Genomic DNA, 21,213 nt, shown 5'->3' with positions numbered 1-21,213 from the left:
CCCCCCCAATAGGTTAATGGGTCTAAAGTCCCTAAGGTCCCCAGCCCCACCTTTCTTAGGAATTAGAATAAGGAATGTGTTATTGAGACTCTTGAGAAAAGAACTTTACTCATGGAACTCCTTAAACGTTTACAGGATCTCATCTTTAACGAAATCCCAATAGCTTTGCCAAAAAGCCACAATAAAGCCATCCGGCCCAGGGCTTTGTCCTCATTCATCTCCATCAAAGTCAAATGAACCTCAGCCTTAGAAAAAGGAATCTCCAGATTCTCCGCTTCTTGCTAATTGATTTGATCTAATTGTAGCCTTCCAATATCTGTCTTCCAATCCGATTCTTCTGAAAGCATCTGCTGGTAGGCCTTAGCAACCCATTCCCTCACTTCTTGCTCCTCTGAAAGCCACACCCCATTAATCTTAATTCTGTCCAGGGAGTTATTTCTACGATGGGCATTTGTCATATGATGGAAAAAAAACCCGTATTTCTATCCCCTTTCCTTAGCCAAATCTCTCTTGAGAGTTGTCTCCGACGGATTTCTTCCAGAAACACCCATTTTTAATAGCTTTCCTTTTGCTTCCTTTCTTAATTATGTTTCCTCCACTGTCAAACTTCTCTCACTTTCCACCCAGTCCTAAAATTCCACTTGCTGCATAGCTGAAGCTTTATTGCACTCTAGTCTCCCAAACACCTCTCTATTCCAAACTTTTAATTTATGTTTGATCTCCTTTATCTTTGCAGTCAATTTAAAGCTAGCATTGCCTTTAACCTCAATCCCCCACCACCAACTTCGAATAAGATCTTTAAAGCCCTCAACCTTCAGCCACATGTTTTCGAACCTAAAGGGAAAGGGTCCTCTTTTTAGCTCGCCACCCTCTAGAAGGACAGAGAAGTGATCAAAGATAGGCCGAGGCAGTCTGCTTTGGAGAACACCACTAAATTGATCTAACTAGCTAGGAGACACAAGAAACCTGTCCAGTCGAGCCCAGGACTGATGGTTGAGACCCCCACTCCAAGTAAACACTCCCCATTGCAGTAGAAAATCCACCAGCCCTAAATCATCGATAATTTGAGCAAATCTCCTCATCGCTGAAGTTGTTCTCCCTTGTTTGCTCCTTTCTCTTTGGAAGAGGGTGATATTAAAGTCACCCCCTAAGCACCAAGGTTCTTCCCAAATTCCTCTAATCGCTCCAATCTCTTCCCACAAGCATTCCCTTTCCTCTTTGGTGAACGAACCATAGACTCCCGTGAACACCCAGACAACCCCATCTTCCACATTCTCGAATCTGCAGGATAAGGAGAATTGACCCTTCTCCCAATCCAAAATTTCCAAAGACTTTTTGTCTCAGCAAATCAGGATACCTTTCGCAGCCCCATTCGCATCCAATGCCATCCAATATAAGAATCTTCCCGAACCTAATCTTCTCACCACACCCTTCGACATTGGTTGTATTTTTGTCTTTTGAATACACAGTAAATCAACCTTTTGGTTCCTTATGAAAGTCTTGATAATTTTCCTTTTGGAGCTATCATTTGCTTCCATCACATTCCAACTTAACAACTTTAACTTCATTAGGCTAATGCAATCTGACACTCTTTGCCCTATAAGGGGCCTTTTTGTTTGGTTGTTTCACGACTGTCCACTATGGCCTTCCTCAATGATGGTCTGAGCTCCCACTAGAGAGCAAGAGAGTAAATGTCCTCCTCAACTCCAATCTCTAGCACACTCGGCAAGAATTCTACGTTTGTCTTTACCAAGATCCGAGCCCATTGAAGCTCCTCCAACTTCTCCGTTTGAGGGTTTATTGCAATGAAACCACCACACTCTTCTCCCACTTTTCTCAAAATGGTCGGGTCCCATAGTGAAATTGGGGGCCCAACAATTTTAACCCAAACTTCATTTCTTATTTTCTTCTTTTCCCGACAGTCGGTCTTAGGGCTCCAGTGCTCCAGTCCTAAATGGAGCCCTCCAATTCCCTGAGGAGAGAACGCGTTTGGCGTCATCCAAAAATTCAAACTCCAACAAAACCCTATTCTTCTCCAATCTTGCCAACCCTGGTTTTCCTTTCAGCCCCCGAGAATTCGCCAATAACCTATCCAGTTTCTCCAAATCCTCTCCTCCAACTGACCTAGGGTTCCAACTCCTAACGATACAATGTTCCAATTTCCACAAGTTTTGTGGGTTTCTTCCCTTCGTACCTCCACTCTGACTGAATTTCTATCCCTACATCTCGGTCTCTTCACCACTTCCACGCACGATCTCTCCAAAGTAGGTTTCTCCAAATACTTATGTGATGAATTTACAATAATGATAATCAATTTTTGTTTTCTATTAAGAAATAGTACTCATCGGGCACCATGGTTGACCTTGATGCAACCGCCGCTCGATCACCGAATCCTCTTTTTCCATCTCAAAAAAGCACAAGTTATGTATTCAATATTTAATTTGTTAATATCATATTTGTCAGTAAACATTCAAATAAAATGATGAATGAAATTATTCTTTGATTAGATTGAGTAAAATAAGAGTTTCTTATTTACCTCATTTCCAAATTGACCAATCGATTCAGCATTTGGGTCTAATTTAGCAAATATGTCATGGACTGCTTGAATTAAATCTAGATCACTATCAACTCTAGGCCTATATTGAAACCTTGGATTCAAGAAGTATGCTACAATAAAATTATGTAGATTTAGTATTGTGTAAGAGAAAATGAAATAAAATAAAAGTAACAATTGATGAAAATTAAGTATCTGTTGCATGAAGTGGATGTTTTAATGTTTTCTCCCAATGATCTTTGATTATTTTGAAGATCCAATCGCCAACTTGTTGACGAATGAGATTCTCTTTCATCACTTGCATAAGCTCGTACACAAACGACATTATGGGAACAACTTTTGAATCCATGATTCAAAGCACCACGTATAGTGGCTCAAAGTATGAAACAACATGTGTCACTCTATCCTAACACTGATGGTCAAACATTAGTTTTTCCATATCTCGTCCCATGTTTGTTCGACTGAGCTTGTGTAGTGCCTATTCATCACTCAACAATTTTTCAAATTAACCATTTTTTTAAGAAGACTTTCAAGAGCAATATAATTTGTAACAAGCCTTGTACCTCCCGGTCGAACAATGTCTCGACCACAGTACTTTCTCATTTTTGTAAGTAACCAAAAGTAACCAACCATGATTGTAAATGAAGTTGGTTATCTTGCGGCCACTATGTATCACATCTACAACACTAGGTATTTTCCCGATGTCTTCGAACATTAGGTCTATGTAGTGTGCCGCACATGGGGTCCAATATAAGTTAAACTTCTTTGTCAACACCTTTCCTACTTTCACGAACGCTGGCCCGTTATCTGTGACAATTTGGACCACATTATCTACCCCGACTTCTTTAACAACATTCTTTAATAGCTTGTATATGTATTTGTGGTCTTTGATATTATTTGATGCATCGACTGACTTAAGGAACATCATACTCCCTATTGAATAGACCATGAAATTAATTATACTTAATCTCGTGGGCCCTGTCCATCCATCTGACATTATGGTGCAGTCATATGTCTTCAATTTCTCTCTTTGTTGGTTCACATAAGCTTCCATATCTTTGTACTTCATTTCCAAGTACTTATTCTTTATTTCATATGGAGATGGAGGTTCAATTCTCATTCCTACAAATCATATGTAAGAAATATTTGAAACATGACACAAAAGACCACACCTACTCAAGGTGTGGAACAATATAAAATTTGAGAACTTAAAAATTACCTGCTTCTTGTGCACCAATAATCATATTCTTGAAGTGGTGAGAGTTTGCTTTATTAGGTGCAATACTATCATAAATGAAGAATTTGCTTGTTAAGCATCCCATCGTTTCTTTAATTGAACCATCATTTAATATATTTTTAATATTTTTTTGTCTTGTTGTAGAAGATTTGTAGAGAGAGGGTGCAATAGGCGATGATGGGTCTGAATGTTGCGTACTTTGAGATTTCTGCATTGTCGGTGCACCACTAGGGCATGACGACTCCCCTGTTTTACACTTGCTCCCCACAACAGTTTCATATTGTTGTCTCTTTCATTCTATTGCCTTCAATGCATGAACTATTTTTCGATAACCATCCCGTTCATCCGGGTGCATATCTATTGAATACATCTACACTTCTTCATCTTCATCATCATTCTCGTCCATGACGTGTATGCCCGACCCTCATAGTGCCATGTAATTGGGCCCAAATCTCTTCAATATGTGTAGTTTTCTTTGTTTTTTTTTTTTTTTTACTTTTTTCATGTAACATCTCTCATATCTCTTATTTCACTTTGGGTGGCACTATAAGACACTTTTTGGTGTTGTTATTGGGGTTTATATGCGCCAAATGATACTTGAATCGACTAATGCCTCCACTCTTCATCAACAGTCCACAAAAATTACAAATTGTCCCATTTTGGTTCCCCTCTACTAGTGAACAATACTTCCAAGCTACATCTCAGCCGAACATGCCACTCCCACCACCTCCACCTCCACTTCCACTTGCATTAGCCATTGCAAATCTATTGAACATATATTATTTAATTACAATTGAATAAAAATTTAAATTAAATAAGTGATTAAAAATAAACTTATTACAAATCTAGTAATCATGTCAATCAAACTTATTGCAAATGTACTAATTAATTACGATTGAAAAGAAAAACAATTGAAGAAATTGGGAAGCTACTAATGTTGTTAATTAACTTAGTTAAATTAATTTTATGAAAATCTACTAATTCATTCAAGAGTTAAAACATGTACTAATTAATTACGATTGAAAATAAAAAAAAAATTGAAGAAATTGAGAAGCTACTAATATTGTTAATTAACTTAATAAATTAACTAAGCTAAATTAATTCTATGAAAATCTACTAATTCATTCAAGAGTTAAAAAATGTACTAATTAATTACGATTGAAAAGAAAAAAATTGAAGAAATTGAGAAGCTACTAATATTGTTAATTAAGTTAATAAATTAACTAAGCTAAATTAATTCTATGAAAATCTACTAATTCATTCAAGAGTTAAAAAAATGTACTAATTAATTCAAATGTACTAATTAATTACAAATGAAAAGAAAAAAATTTGATGTACTAATTAATAACAATTGAAAAGAAAAATAAAATAAAATTGAAGAATTAAATAATATAACACTTCAATACAAAAAAAACTAAAACAAACATACCTTAGAAAAAAAATGAGTAACCTTGGGAGCAATGAGAGATCAAAGATGAAATGTGGATGAAATTGGTGAAAAATGAGCTATTGATAGAAAAAAGTTAGGCCAAAGTAGCTGTTGGAATCTCATTTTATATTTGCAAAACAAAATTGGTCGTTGGATCAAAAATCTGGGTGAAATCTGACAATTGGATCATCATATAGCCGTTGGGGTTCAATTTTGGTTGTTGAATCACATTCAGATTTAAATTGGACCATCAGATGCACATGAAATTGACCATTGGAGCTTAGACCAAATCTGGACCGTCAAATCAATGCGGGGAAACTGGGAGCCGTCGGATCAAAGGACCAGGGAAGCAAATGGATGCGTTGATTTTTTTTGAAAAAATCGGTGATACAATCCAAAATTTCATTGATTAATTGCAGTGGCTGAGAATTTTTTGAAGATTTCACCAATTTTGATTGAAATTTATCGAAATTTCTCCCGTTGACATTTTGCCCCATTCTTTCATATCACCGGGCACGGAAACCCGAAATTTAGGTGAAAAAAAAAAAGAAAATTTCATCATTGCTTAGTATTGACTTGGTCACTAGCCTAGCAAAACCATGACCTTGCATGAGGTTTAGATTTCTAGATGAATTTTGTTGGATGAAAAATGAATAGAAGTCAATGGATTGGACAAGCCTATAAAGAAATATTTTATGGTAATTACGTTTGAAGAAGATGGTGAACAACATCTCACATCAAAGACAAATGGTGATGGGTGCAGAGAGAGTGAAGTGACACGAGTTTTTAAGATCTTTTTTTGTCGTTGTTTTATACTTCTAAGTAATAAGTTTCTTGACTTTACTTGAATCCAATATAAAACATTGTGGACTATTTATTTTAGATGGCGGAGAGAAAACGAAAGAAGAATGAAGTTCATGTTATATTTTATTTGCTTTTTATGAATTTTATTTTTCTATTTTTTCCATTTATTTTAAAAAATGATTTAAAATAACTTCTTCTTATTCTTTCAAAATGATCTTCAAAGAATAATATTCCACAACAATATTTAAATTTTAAAGAAATCTATATTTTTTTTTTAAATCACATGGTCAAACAATACACTAAACATTTTCACTATTTTTTAATTTAATTTTTTAAGCAATTGTTTTTTTTTTTAGTGATTTCCATCTGTATTTCCCTCTTCACTTTCTTATCTTATTTTGTAATGCAAAGTAATTTAAAAAAAAAATAATTCTTTAAAAACCTACAACACCAAAAAATTTAATGTAAAAAATATTTTTAAAATTAATATTTATTTAAAATAATTAAATTGTGATTCATAAAATCTTATAAACAATCCAATGTTTTCAGAATTGGACCGATCATTGAATCCGAAAAGTTACCGATTCATGGTTCACTGGTTGGACCGGCAGTTGAACCGGTGATGTCATAAATATATATTTTATTATTTTATATATTATTAAAAATTTTAAATTTATTAAATTTTATCTAAATTTTGACAGCACCTACTTAGTTTGTTGAGTTTTTTCACAAAATTTTTTACTTGTAAAAGTCATCAATCATCATATATGATATCTATAACACAATATAAGATGTTATACATTCATAATGTTAATAAACCCAATATTTATCAAATAATCAAACCATTGCTATCCTATAATAACCAAATTATCAAAGAATTGTTAACTTAACACATTGTCCATAATAGATAATACAAATGTGGTTCACAACACTTAAATAATTACTCAAAATATAACATGTCAATGTTTGAATATTCATGAAGATTTTTACATACTAATAAATATAAAATTCATGTCTTCATTCATTTTGAAAATTGGAATATAGAGATTGAAAATGAGTATATGGAAAACCAAGTTCTCCACATCAGGCCCTTCTATAGACACACCACCACCATTCTCATCATCTATAAAAATATTGAATATAAAAAAGAAATCATTTTTGAAGAAAAAAAATATAATTATTGAACTTTTATAAGTTTAAATATTCTACTAACCAATGTGAGAACTTGAACCTTTCACTTCATTTATTGGAATTGACCCTTCTTCATATAGAAGATTTTCTAATTCTTCAACATCCAACTTTGCTGGCAGATCCTCATCAACTATCCAAAAATTAGTCTCATCAATGCATGCATAGTCAACGGGATTATAGATTCTTTTCTTGTTGTAGAACCTAAAAAAGAAATGCATATAATTATTCATAATTGTGAATAAAAGAATTTAAATTCAAAACAACTAAGAAAACATTTATATCGATTTTTCAGTGGCAAATTGTAATGAACGTATACAAGATCATTAAGCCTTTGATGTTCCAATCTATTCCTTCTTTTGGTATGTATACCTTCAAAGACACTCCAATTCCCCTCATATCCAGAAGATGATGCAGTTTGACTCAATATTTGAATGACCAACTTTTGCAAATGTGGTGCATTGTATCCATGTAGCCTTCACCATTCATCTAGTTACCATTTCAAATTAAAAATAAGAAAAAAAACGCATTAGCAAGTTTAAAATATTAAATAGCAAGTAGGTAACTAATAAAAAAGAACAAACACACTAATAAATGAAAATAATCTTTTACCAAGTTGAAGTACTTCACGTGAAGAATAAGCAAGATCTCTTCCAAAACTTCCCAATCGATCACGAAACAACTTCATTTCATTCATTGTATCAAGTTTGCCTTTCAAAACTTTCTGATCAATAACATCCATGACGCCTCCAATAATAGTTGGCTTATTACAAAAGTTTTCTTGATCATATTAGAAACATGGATTCAACCAATAAGCTGTTGAATGAATGTTTTTCTTTAATTGTTGATTCCAATGTTGCTTTATGATATCTGTATAAGGCTTGTATAATATTTTGTTGTAGTTAAATAATTTCTTGATGCCCAAACGAACCCTATACATGCCTTCATACACATATCCCATCAAAGCCCTCTCATCACAATCAACAATACGCAATAAGCGCATTAGTGGAGACATAAGATTCACAACAATCAAACAATCATTCCAAAATCTATTATCCAAGATGATGGAAACTGCAACTTTGCTTTTATTATCCTTTGAATATCTAGAGTTCACAAATAACTTACTAGTCACTAAAGCTTGCAAGTCATGTTTATGATCATGAAGACTCTTGAGTGCAATGAATGTAGTAGCAAAGCGAGTTGCACCAGGTCGGAGAATCTCTGTCCATTCGTCTCTTTTTCTCAACCAACTTAACAAAGCAACATGATTATACACAAAAATTGTCACATTTGATGCACGTCTTATAAGTTTAGCAACATGGTCCACCTTACCAATATCCTTAAAGATCAAATTAAGACAATGAGTTGTACAAGGTGACCAATTGATGTGTTTATGCTTCTGAGAAATCAATCTCCCAGCGGCCACATAATTTGTTACATTATCAGTCACTATATGAACTACATTGAGTGGACCCACTCATTCAATCACCTCATCAAATAACAAAAACAAATTAGTTGCATCCTTGAAAATGTCTGAAGCATCAACAGATTTCACAAATGATATTCCTTCAGAACAATACACAAGGAAGTTAACGAGTGTTCTTTGTCTATTATCTGTCCAACTATCTCCCATTATTGTACACCCAACTTTTGCCCAAATTGCACGATAAGAGTTCACAAGTAACTGAACTTCATTTTTGGCATCCTTTAAAATATTAACTCGCAGTTGATGGTAATTTGAACCCTTATATCCAAGACCAATTGCAAATATAGCATCCAACATTGACTTGAAGTAGAAGGAATTCACAACATTAGTAGGAATGCATGCATCATAAAAGAATCTCCCAACTGCCATATCCGCTCTCCAAATAGCTTTTTTCCCAGCTAATACACTCCTCATCATGGAAGGTTGAGTTCCTTGAGTATTTCTTGGTGCAAAATATTTATCCATTGTTGATTTTTTTTCTTTTTCCACTACTATCTGCCATAAGACTTTGCATTTCTTAAACCTCTTCTTCACCTTTTGCCATATCCTCTTCAAATTGTGACACATTAGGACCATAAGGATTTCTATATTCATATGTTTCTTGGGTTGCTTCTTGAAATTCACAAACTCTTGCAAAGAATTTTCCATTCGAAATTTGACATCAAGAGGAACCGATTTACATGGACCAATATCTTCTTTCACTCCAGCAAGATGTTGTTTCATTTTATGAATACCCCCACCTTTTGCAATCTTTTTACAATACAAACAAATAAGAGTTTTCCTTCCATTTGCATATCTTTTTTCAGAAACATGCTCTCATGCAGGGTCAATCTTACTTCTAGTTGATTGTGAATTGGTAGTTGAATATTGACCAAAAGATGGAGTCAAGTTTGATTCCATTTTTTTTCTCTGTATCAAATTAGAAACAAAAATCCCACATTAATCTAGAGAATGAAAGTCATCAACAATTTAATGATTTATAATCAAGTCATCAGCAATTTATAACAATCACATATCAATGGGTATTTACCTAATAATTTATTTGGTTAAAATTTTTTATTAAGAATAGATGACGAAGTCCATGTATGAGACATGATATTTCATTAAAACTCATACATGATGCCTATATTTCATTAAAACTCATACATTAAGAAGAAGATAAAGGCTGGAAGGAATAAGTCTCCCATGGAGGATGGTTATGCCAAGTTCTACTTCTAATTAAAACAAACTCAGGATTTTGCCTACCAAAAGGCGAATGATATGTATAGATTTAGGATTCAGTATTTACTAAGAAAGCGGACATATTATCACTCATCAATATTTTGGGGTTTCTAAAATAGATTAATGAAATGTTATGTTCCTTAGATTCTAAATTTAAAATATTTTATTTATAAATTCTATAAATAGGTTGCACAATTAATAATCTTTCATTTTCATTTCAGCTTGTTTAAAATTTCATGTGCTATATTTTTACTTTGCATGACAATCTTGGGGCAAAATTGCTTAATGGGTTAGATAAATTAGCAAGACAAAATAAATAAGTAATTATGTAGTAAAAGGACTAACCAAAATTTGCCTATAAATATAGATATGATATTTAATGATCTTCACTGATGATTCACAAAGGTACAAGGGAAGAGAAAGGAAGTTTGGAGATTGTTTTACTTTAATAAATTTAACTTGATGATGGTCTTTTAGCATGTGATATTCAAATTTTGTGACTCGTTTAAATCTATTCAAAATAATGCCATTAGGCAGGGAGGGGTACCAAAGGTAGGAATGGCCAAAGGATTACCAGCGACAGGGAGGGGTACCAGCTGGAGCCAGTCGGGGTGGTTAATAGCAATAGGGAGCTTTGTCAGCTTCCAACATCGCGTGGAATTGGAAAGAGGCGACAACAGGGACGGTTGTCGGCTTGTAACGGCCGCTGGTGGAAGCTGCTTGGGTGTTGCGAGCGACGACACATCGAGGGCGGGCGGAGCGACAGGCTGGCAACTGCTGTGAGGGGAGAACTAAGGCGGGAGGGTTTCCAATTTGCAGCCAGTAGTCGTGATGTTCATTATATACCCTCCAAAACGACGTCGTTTTGATGTTGTTTAAAAATAAAATAAAAATAATCGAACCGACCAGTTCGGAGAGAACCAAACAGATCGTTTGATTCGGAGATAATCGGATGGTTCGTCCGATTCACTGGTTGGACCGCTGGTTTAAGCGGTCCGATCCCAATTCAATACCATTCCAATCCAATTGGCCGGACCGGTTTTTAAAACCATGAAACAATCTTGTCTATTAAATTGTGTTCATTTATATGTACTTTTTAAATGTTAAGATAAATAAGAGTTTGTTTGATAACTATTTTTAATATAATTTTAAAAAATAGTTTTTAAAAATAATTTTATGATATTTGTAAAATAAAAATCTATTTGAAAACTTACAATATTTTTAAATATGTTTTAAAAATAATTTTTGCACATAATATTTAATTTTTAATTATTTTACATGTTAAATATGTTTGCTCTATTTTTGTTATGAGGAATAAAAAATTGTTCTAAAAACAGGTTCAAACAGGCCTAATTGTATTAATTCATTCATCATTTGTTCTTCACCAAATTCCTACTTCCTTTATTTGCCATCTTCAACCTTAATGCCTTTCATTAAAAAGAAAAATTAATTTGCAAGAAATTCAATTGAGCTAAAAATTCCAACTAAGCATCTACTTGATTTTCCCATGAACAGACTTCCAAAAATTGAAAAGAAAACAAAGCAATTAATTAAAATTTTAATGAGAAAACACGAGAGAGAAAAAATGGAAAAACGTTTACTCTCAGGAATGGCTGTTGGATGCTTATCAGGAAAAAGTCTATCCCAAAAATGCTGAAAAATCCAAGAGGATGCTGATGGTTCATAATAAATTCATGGTTCCAGGAATGTCCAATTTCGCCCAAAGTTTCCGATATTGTTAGAAAACAGTGGGTTGGCCCCGAAATCTTCTGACACTGAACGAATCAATGCTCAGAAAACAGTGTGCTTGTGTTTCAGTATAAATGCTTCACTCTCCTCTCTCTATACTTCTACTAGCTTCTGTCTCTTTTCAATCATTGCTTTGTTTTCTCTCTTCTAGGGTTTTTTCTTGAATCACAGGGTGGTCATTTGCCTTCTTTTTATTGTTTTCTTTCTTCCTTCTGTTCCCTGGGGTTTCTTTTTGTTATGTCGGAGAATTGTGGAGTAAGTGATTGAGGTTTTATGGTTCCCTAGGGTTTTGGTCTGTTGAACGCTGATTGAGAAGTGGGATTGGTTTTTCTCTATCTGGGTTGTCGGTTTTGGTTGAGAAATTGAGAATTGGGGAGTGGGAGATCCGTCATTTGAATTTTGTTGTCGTAGGGTTCTGTTCTATCTCGGGGAAGTTGAGAATTGGCATTTGAATCAAATTTTTGGGCAGTTTTGTTTGCGAAAGTTGAAATTTTGCACTCAATTTTATCCCTCGTAGGGTTTTGATGAGTTTTGCTGGGAAATCAAGAAGCCAAGGTTTGGCATTTGGATTTTCTTTCTCCTAGGTTTTCTCTGTCTCTCGAAAACTTGAGAATTGGCATACGAATTTTCTCTTCTAGGGTTTTAGTGACAAAATTGGAATCAATAATTGGGCTTTCTCTCCTAGGGTTTTAGTTGATTTTCTGAGATAAAATCGAGGAAACAGGGAGGTGGCATTTGATACCTCTCTCCCCCAGTTTATAGTTTGTTCAATTAGAGAAATCGATTTGATTGAATTTCGTCTCCCACCAAGGATTTTTGTATTTTCGTTCCCATGGCGTCCTATAGGCCATTCCCGCCACAGTCATCGTTCCCTCCGCCACCCAATCAGAACCCTGTTCCACAACAACCACCCCCACAACCACATCCACCACAACAGCGTGGAAATCAGTATCCTCAGAATTGGGGTTATCCAAATTCCAATTATCACCATGGAGGGTACGGATCGTCTGCCTCGTCTTCCCAGCATTACGGTGGTCCTTCAAGAACTCAGCATCCTCCTCCACCCCCTCATCAGCAACAGCAGTACCCATACCCTCCTCCACCACTTGACTCAACATACCCACCACCACCACCACCACCACCACCAGCTTCAATGCCACAGCCCCCACAAGGTCCTATGTATTACCCTTCTTCTCAGTACTCTCAATTTAGTCATCAGCCAATGCAGCCACCGCCACCACCACCTCCTTCATCCCCGCCTCCAAGTTCTTTGATACCTCCCCCACCACCCCCTGCATCTCCTCCACCACCTCCTTCTTCAGTTCCTCCACAAGGTCAAAATAAGGAACCTGCTCCAGATGGAGGATCCCATGGACGGGATAAGGGGGCACCTAAGGATTTAAGGGGTGCTGGGAGGCGGGAACCAGGGCATTCAAATCAGGGACCATCTGGAAAACAGCAGAAGCCCCCAGTTCCACCTGCCCCACTAAAGAAATCAAATGGGCCTCCTGGTAGGGTTGAAACGGAGGAAGAAAGGAGGTTGAGGAAGAAGAGGGAGTTTGAGAAGCAGAGGCAAGAAGAGAAGCAGAAGCATCAGTTGAAGGAATCCCAAAACACAGTGTTGCAGAAGACCCAGATGTTGTCTTCTGGGAAAGGGCATGGGTCAGTGGTGGGGGGGTCACGGATGGGAGAGAGGAGGACTACTCCATTTTTAAGTGGTGATAGAATTGAAAATCGGCTGAGGAAGCCAACTACGTTTTTGTGCAAGTTGAAGTGAGTATAAGACTTATACATGTGTATTTGTTTTGTTAGCAGGTTTTTTCTTCTTGTGATACAGGCTTTATGGTGCTTATCTTGATTAATCTATAATTAGTATTCACATGGTTGTAGGATTATAGTTTTGTTGAGTTGAGCAGTGCATTTGATTTAGATCTGAACGCTTGCTTGCTTATTAAAGAATTGAATGATGTGAAATTTCCATACCTTGAAATAGATATACCTGGTAGTAGTTGGATAATTTTATTTTACTTAATTCATTTTTTTGTTTTTAAAAATTTTCGTATGGTTCTTTGGGTGTTGGAGGGTGTTAATTACTGAAAATGCCATTCAGAGAAGGCTTGCATGTTGTAACTCATAGATCATGAATTGGTGTATTTTTTTGTGGGTGTGAATTTGTGCTTGTGTCCAGATGATTTTTCAATATGTACCTTCTTTACTTCCAAAACTGACAGCCTACTTTCTGTCATCTTGAAGATTTCGAAATGAGTTACCAGATCCTACAGCACAACCAAAGCTCATGGCTTTGAAGACAGATAAAGATCGGTATGTAATTGCCCAACTTTGTCCACATAGACATGCTTGCATTATTCATGATTAGTTACTCAATTTTTTTAACATTTAAATGTATGCATATATTTATTGGACACATATTTGTATGTGTTGCATTAGCATTCAGGTTTTGTTGAGTATGAAAGAATGATTCAAGGACTCAATATCCATGCACACATTTCTGGTGTCAGTGACCTAATGCAGCCATATGATGCATGGATTTTGTGTAAAATCAAACACATTTCTACTGTTTCTCATGTGCTTGGTATAGTGAGCAACTCCTTCAGGGATGCATGGATTTTAAGGAAGTTCATTGAAAAAATGAATATTTTTCATTGGATTTGATTTTTTTAAATATATTTCTATTAGTTAATATTGTAATATTTTTAAATGTATTTCTATGAGATGATGTTGTCAATTATGAAGCATGACATGGTATATTCCATAATTTACAATGGTAACTCATAGAGGTACATTTTTTTAAATTAAATTGGAGTGGACTGCGAAACATTTGGGTGCTGGTTTAGGGAAACATTTTCCTCAAAATTTTGTTAACAAAGGTGTTGAAAAGCAAGCTGTGAGATGATGTAATGCATGTGTTTATAAGCACAAAGATGAGTTTATTTTACTTCTTTAGTCAGCACTACTTTTTATAAATTGCTGGTGTTATTCATCCAGGCAATTGGATAACTAAGAGGGGAAGCAAATCTTCTTGGGAATGTGTAGGAAAGTTCCTCTTTGTAAAGTAATGATTTTTGTATATGTGGAGGGGATGGCATAGATAGAAGTGTCACTAGTTTTCTTATCTTTGTCAAGTACAGTTAATAGGGTTGTGTGTCAGTTTTTTAAGTGCACCAGCTTTCCAGATGATGTTGAAGGTCTAGGGAACAGAAATTTTGTCCTGTCAAAGGTGGCTGTACAAAAAATTGTCCTAGGTGAGTTCACTTAGTGGTTCTACACAAGAGACTTTCCTACCTAGACAATTTTTTAATTGACCACCTAGACAGTGCCGTGCACCATACCAATTACACTGCACAATTCAAAATTATTCAATACAAGACTGGCACTAATTCAATCCTAACTCCAGCTTATATGCCATTAAGGTTAAACATTGCTGAAACTGGTTCTGCTACCCTAGATCATTTCAAACTTAAAACTAGATTTTTTGTGTTGAAAATGTTGGAAGCATAATTGTATTGTCCTTTATTGTCTTTCAATGTGTTCAAATTTCATATTGTGATTCCATTCAGACGCTATGGTAATACAGTTGTGTATTTTTGCAGATTCACAAAATACACAATCACCTCATTGGAGAAAATGCACAAACCCCAACTGTTTGTGGAGCCTGATCTTGGGATACCACTTGACTTGCTTGACCTCAGTGTATACAAGTATTTATCTCTCAAGAGTCTCAACAGCTTTTGAATTTTTCTTTATAGCATACAGCTCCGTTAATCTCCTCCACCTCACTTTTTGTGTAATCAGTCCTCCCAGTGTAAGACAGCCACTTGATCCAGAAGATGAGGAATTGTTGCGTGACGATGAGTCAGTAACCCCTGTAAAGAAGGAGGGCATCAAGAAAAAAGAACGGCCTACTGATAAAGGTGTTTCTTGGTTGGTTAAGACACAGTATATTTCTCCTCTTAGCACAGAATCAACAAAGCAGGTATGATTTAGCTACCAGATTTTACAATTTAACTAGTATTATTGGAAGCCAAGTCATGGTTGAAATGAATTGCAATTTGCAGTCTCTCACTGAAAAACAAGCAAAGGAACTGCGAGAAACTAAGGGAGGCCGAAACATTTTGGAGAATTTCAACTCTAGGTTCGTTGTACTCCAACTTGTCTATAAGGGAATCTAAAACTGCAAACTTTCTTGTGATATTTTGTTCTTTTCTAATGAAAGGTATAATACTTTTCCAGGGAAAGAAAAATTCAGAACATTGAGGCAGCTTTTGCAGCATCAAAGATCACACCTGTTCACTCAACCAATAAAAGCTTAAAACCTGTTGAGATTCTACCACTGCTTCCTGACTTTGCTCGGTATGGACTTTATTGCAATTGGATTTTTTGTTCTTTGCCACATAGAATGACAGTGTTAGACCTGAATACACAACATATGTTGCTTGCAGTTTTATGTTACTATTCTCTTGCATAAATTCCCCATATACTGAATTCATATAATCTGAGGCAATGCCAAGACTATTATGTATTTAGCGATTAAAGCACGATATGGTTGGATTATTTTCTTTAAGAAAGCTCCCTTCTTGAAAGAAAAAAATTAAATTGGTGACATTAATGAATTAAACTGCATTTGAGTTCCAGAATCTGTAGGTATTGTCTGACACATTCATATTTGAAATTTTAGCCTGTTATCAGCTGGGGATTCCAAAATTAAAAGCAAACTATTGCATATATCTATGTTTAAAAATTCTAGTTATATATGGTAATTACCTCACAATAGCTGGTATTAAAATTTTCATTTGTGCTTCAAATATTGCTCCTAGGATTTAGTTTATGGGTGGTTCATTATAACCTCTTTAAATAACTCACAATGCTCATCTTGTTTCCCGTCATTTTTATATTAACATCAAGCTGATTTGTGTATGATACTGTTCACTGATGTACCAGGTATGATGACTCGTTTGTGGTTGCGTCATTCGATAGTGCTCCTACTGCTGATTCAGAAATCTACAGCAAGTTGGACAAAACTGTTCGTGATTCTCATGAATCACAGGTCAGTTATCTAAGTAGGCTATGCTCTATAGATACAGCAGAATGGTACCAAAAAACCAAGGAATATCTACTGTGTCATCATTCTCTATTTTTTGTTGGCCAACAAAAATATATCAACAGCCCCTTGAAAAAAGGAGTTTATTAAAGCATACATGTAGTATGTGGAATGACAAAGAAACAGGGGGAAGAAACAAAAAACTTTCCACCTTTTAAACAAATCAACAACTCTCCTCTCTCTCTCTCTCTCTTGCTAGACACACACACACACACTCAACCAATGAACAAAATCCAACATAGACAGTGAAGCTTCTATGAAGTTTCTAGCCTAAAGAAAAAGAGCACATAGGCAAGGCTTTGAGAGCCTGATCCGATTGTACCACATTTTCAAATAATTTCTGATTTTTCTATCCAAGTGGTCCAAAATGAGCACTAAGGAACTGCCCTCCTTTATGTAATTCTTCCCTACAAAACTCATTAACTTAATAAAGTTTCTCTTCCTGAAGAAGGCAACACTCTAATGCCACAAGAGCCTTGTTGTTACATCCATGTGGAAGGATGTGACCAGCTGATTCTTCTTCACCCTGGCATAGATAGCATCTATTCACTAAGGTCCATCCTCTCCTTTCTAACTGACCCAAGTCAAAAATCCTTGCTAGAACCTCTTCCCAAGCAAAGAACCCTACTTTCATTGAGGTCCATGAGTTTCAAACTACTTTCACAAGAAATGGCCCACCCTCCTTTCTCTGATTCGAAGTAAGAATAGGAAGCTTTTACTAAGAATTTCCTCTACTTCAAATCCTTCCAAATCAACCTATCCATACTATTCCTCATTGTTGATCTCTCTTGAAGGCTCATTAGCAATGCTTCAACACTACACAATTCAATTACATGGAACTGTCTTAAGTGACAGTATCTCCAACACCCCCCTCCTGTATGATTCTTCCTATACACATCTATTACCCAAGAATCCTTTGAAGTAGCTATTACAAACAACGAAGGGAAAGAGATGCTCAAGGATGATTCACTGCACCAAATGTCCTTTGAGAATTTCACTCTCCTGCATCTCCTACAATAGAACTGGTTGTTCTTGTAAAGCCTTTCCAGCCTCTCCTTATTGCTGTCTACACCCTTGTCTACACCCTATCTCTAACCCATCCCTCTCAACATGAGAACACCCTTTGAGAATTTCACTCTCTTGCATCTCCTACAATAGAACTGGTTGTTCTCGTAAAGCCTTTCCAGCCCCTCCTTATTGCTGTCTACACCCTATCTCTAACCCATCCCTCTCAACATGAGAACACCAATCACCCACTTCTTCCAAAATAACCTGCTTCTGCATAGGCTCACTTTCTGAAGCAAACCCCTTAAAACCCTTGTTGAGGATAAATAAGTTTCTAATACCAAACAATCCTTCTTATACATGCAAACAATTGACCATTTGACCAAATGAGACTTTTTCACAAGGGTTCCACCCCCAAAGGAAATCTCTTTGAATCTTCTCAAGTTTTAACCTCAACTTTTTGGAATGACAAACTAGAATATAAAGTATATTATATATTGGCAAGCTGGACAATTGCTGGACTATTTACTCAACATAAGCCTTTCTCTCTTTGATAATTATTGCTGATTCCATAAACCTAGTCTTCTGTGGAATCTCTCTTCCACAGCATCCCAAAGGAAGGTGCCCAATGGAAGAGCTAGGTAGGTGGTGGGGGGGGTGTCAACTCCACTTGCTAGCATTGAACTAGTTGGATGTTGCAATATATTTCTGTCATTTGTTAAACTAGGGGTAAGAGTTCAAAATTCTCAATTTTTTTTTCCTTATAGGTGAGTTCAAAATTATATTTGCCCAACACTTTTTACACAGGATTAGATGGCTGCATGAAAAATTTTTCCTCTCTTTAATTTAGCCTTTTTTTTATCATGTCTATAATTCAAGATTGGTTCTTCCCATATTCAGAATAGCTTTTATCTGATACTTCTGAAAATTTAGGGATTATATACCAGTAGAACTAAAAAATGCAGGCTAAGTTGGATATTTTGTAAGGAAGTTTAAGGTTCTATTTGGATCATGAAAAGTACCAGGGAAAGGAATATTGGTAAGAATTTTATTGTTTGATTTATCATGGAAAGATTCGAAGGAAAATTAAACATAGCAAAAAATTATACAGAAGCTTGTACTTTTTCAATTTCTTCATTTTTTAGATTATGTGAAAACTTTTATCGAGTGTTAACATAATTTGTATTTTTTTTCACTTTTTCTTTTCTTCCATTTTCCTCGTATTTTCTTTCCCTCTGTACTTCCCTCAAACTTTCCAAGATTTAAATGGAACCTAAATTTTGTAAATCTTTTACTATTCTTACACATCCTTTATGCTCCACTACAGGCAATCCTGAAAAGCTATATGGCGACAGGCTCAGATCCATCTAAGCCTGAGAAATTTTTGGCCTACATGACTCCTTCACCAGATGAGGTATGTGTACCTTCAACTAGACATCTTGAACACTTTGTACTTCCTAATCTTGATTCTAGCCTCATTGTTTTTTTCTTTCATGTTTTACTACAATAGTATCATATTTATTAATTTTATTTATCAATTTTTTTTATTGTGGCAGCTGTCAAAGGATATATATGATGAAAATGAAGACACATCTTATTCATGGGTTCGGGAGTACCATTGGGATGTACGTGCCAATATTTTTTTTGAAAATTCCCTCAGCTATCATTTTTATAATATTACTTGAAGGTGTTTTCAATGTCTCAACAGGTACGGGGTGATGATGCAGATGACCCCACGACATATCTTGTTTCATTTAATAAAACAGATGCCCGATACTTGGTATTCCACTTAAACAGGATTTTGCATCTGCTTTTGACTACATCTGCATGCAGGGCAACCAATGGGCTTTTACTCATATTTTTGTGATGATGCAGCCTCTTCCTACAAAGCTTCTTTTGAGGAAAAAGAGGGCAAAAGAAGGAAGATCCAGTGATGAGGTTGAACATTTTCCTGTTCCTTCAAAAGTGACTGTAAGGCAGAGACCAAATGTTGCTGCAATTGAACTGAAGGATGAAGAGGTATTACTGTGGATTTGTTTATAGAAGTCATAAATTTTTTTAGTCTGCTTCACTACTTTGTGGATTTTAGGTTGCCTTTATTAATCCTCTGATTTCTTTCGCTTGATGTTGCTCTTAGGTCTACTCAAGTTCCAAGAGGGGCGTTTCAAGTTCAAAGAGGGGGGTAGATATGGAGGATGGCCTTGGGAGATCATATAAGGGTGTACAAGACCAACACATGGATCAATCCAGTGGAGCTGAAGATGAAATGTCTGATTGATTGCCATTCCTGCCAGCACTGCTGCCTTGAGGAAAGATGAAATCCAGTGGTGCACTGATTTGTTTCAGTCAATACATGTTAGGTTTCTTCCTTCCCTACCATAAAACACAAGGAAAAAAAAAAAGCCAAAAAAAGAAAGGGCTATAATTGTAATCATGTTTTTGTACCTTGTAAGCATGTCCATCTTTTTTTAACATTTAGTTTTTCTTTGCAATGATAAATGTTTTTTTTCTCTCCCTTTTTTTGTTATTGCTAAATGTTACTTAAGCTAATTTATTTGGTCATAAACTGCAGGCATTGGTCTTATGTTTGGACCCAATTTTTTCCATTTGCTTGTGCAGATGTATTATGACAGAGGCATATACTTTCTTCCTAGATTGTCAATATGTGGCTATAGCATATTGCTTCACAAAGTCATGACATTCTTATTTTGGTTGACAATCTCTGGCGAAAACCCATAATTTCAGGTTCACTTTTCCAACAGAGGTTTTAGGGCAGGAGCAGGGGTGAACATCAAAACCAAGTTTACAGACCATGGCAACGATCCAGCCTGCTCATATGTTATGTACGATGAATGATGAGAATTGATCCAAACATGCCAACTGAGAACTGGATGGAGGAGATTACAGATGGGTCTTTCTAATTGATAACAATTTGAAGAGTTTCATGGGGGTTCAATTTAGCATGAAAGATAAGCAGTCAACCCCATTGTTCTCTTGAACAGAAGAAGTAATTGGGAATGAATTAGTTAAGTTCCTCTGCTTGTACACTAATTGTTTTTCTCTCTCTCTGTTGATTGCATGTGAAATCGGATTAAATGAAATGGAACATGGAACCCACCTGAATTCACCGCAAAAAAATGAATTAAAGTAATTCATAAGGAAGCAAGAAGAAATGGTCAGGAAGGTTGCAAGATCATTTCCTAATGGCCACAGCCCTTCTGTGTTCCATGCGTGCGAATTATCTTTAGGTCTTTTTTAAAATTCTAAGGTGCTAGAAAAAGCTTAGGAGGCTTTGGATTGGAAATCGGATCTCTTAGAGATGGAAATTCTAGTGATCTTGACAACTAATATACTCTTCCGGTGGGAATAAACCCTTTTTCAGACCACTGTAAATGGTCTTGACTAGTGGAGCCAAGCCAAA

General features: G+C 35.7%; 1 protein-coding gene across 2 annotated transcripts; it reads left to right on the top strand.

Moving 5' to 3' along the window:
• Positions 1 to 11,525: 11,525 nt before the first annotated feature.
• Positions 11,526 to 20,398, top strand: LOC117922350 (protein PAF1 homolog). 2 transcript variants are annotated; one of them, XR_004652480.1, is made up of 13 exons: positions 11,526 to 13,441; positions 13,922 to 13,990; positions 15,280 to 15,387; positions 15,482 to 15,662; positions 15,745 to 15,821; positions 15,920 to 16,039; positions 16,628 to 16,733; positions 19,120 to 19,206; positions 19,349 to 19,417; positions 19,501 to 19,572; positions 19,668 to 19,811; positions 19,930 to 20,147; positions 20,365 to 20,398. XR_004652480.1 is itself a non-coding variant. In XM_034840476.1 (12 exons), the coding sequence occupies exons 1-12, from the start codon at positions 12,501 to 12,503 to the stop codon at positions 20,068 to 20,070; spliced, it is 2,115 nt and encodes a 704-aa protein (XP_034696367.1). In that variant the 5' UTR covers positions 11,526 to 12,500; the 3' UTR covers positions 20,071 to 20,307. The 2 variants fall into 2 exon arrangements, 1 of the variants encoding a protein (XP_034696367.1); XM_034840476.1 differs by lacking the exon at positions 20,365 to 20,398 and having other exon boundaries at positions 19,930 to 20,307.
• Positions 20,399 to 21,213: the final 815 nt, after the last annotated feature.

Source organism: Vitis riparia, chromosome 9 (genome assembly GCF_004353265.1).
Source record: "Vitis riparia cultivar Riparia Gloire de Montpellier isolate 1030 chromosome 9, EGFV_Vit.rip_1.0, whole genome shotgun sequence".
NCBI lineage: Eukaryota > Viridiplantae > Streptophyta > Magnoliopsida > Vitales > Vitaceae > Vitis > Vitis riparia.
This window is presented reverse-complemented; position numbering and strand designations above follow the sequence as displayed.

What these genes read in the sequence shown, in the direction of transcription:
- LOC117922350 (XM_034840476.1), top strand. Translation starts at nt 12,501, where the DNA reads ATGGCGTCCTATAGGCCATTCCCGCCACAGTCATCGTTCCCTCCGCCA. An exon ending in AAACAGATGCCCGATACTTG is followed by an intron (nt 19,573 to 19,667) that starts GTATTCCACTTA and finishes GTGATGATGCAG; the next exon opens with CCTCTTCCTACAAAGCTTCT. An exon ending in TTGAACTGAAGGATGAAGAG is followed by an intron (nt 19,812 to 19,929) that starts GTATTACTGTGG and finishes TGTTGCTCTTAG; the next exon opens with GTCTACTCAAGTTCCAAGAG.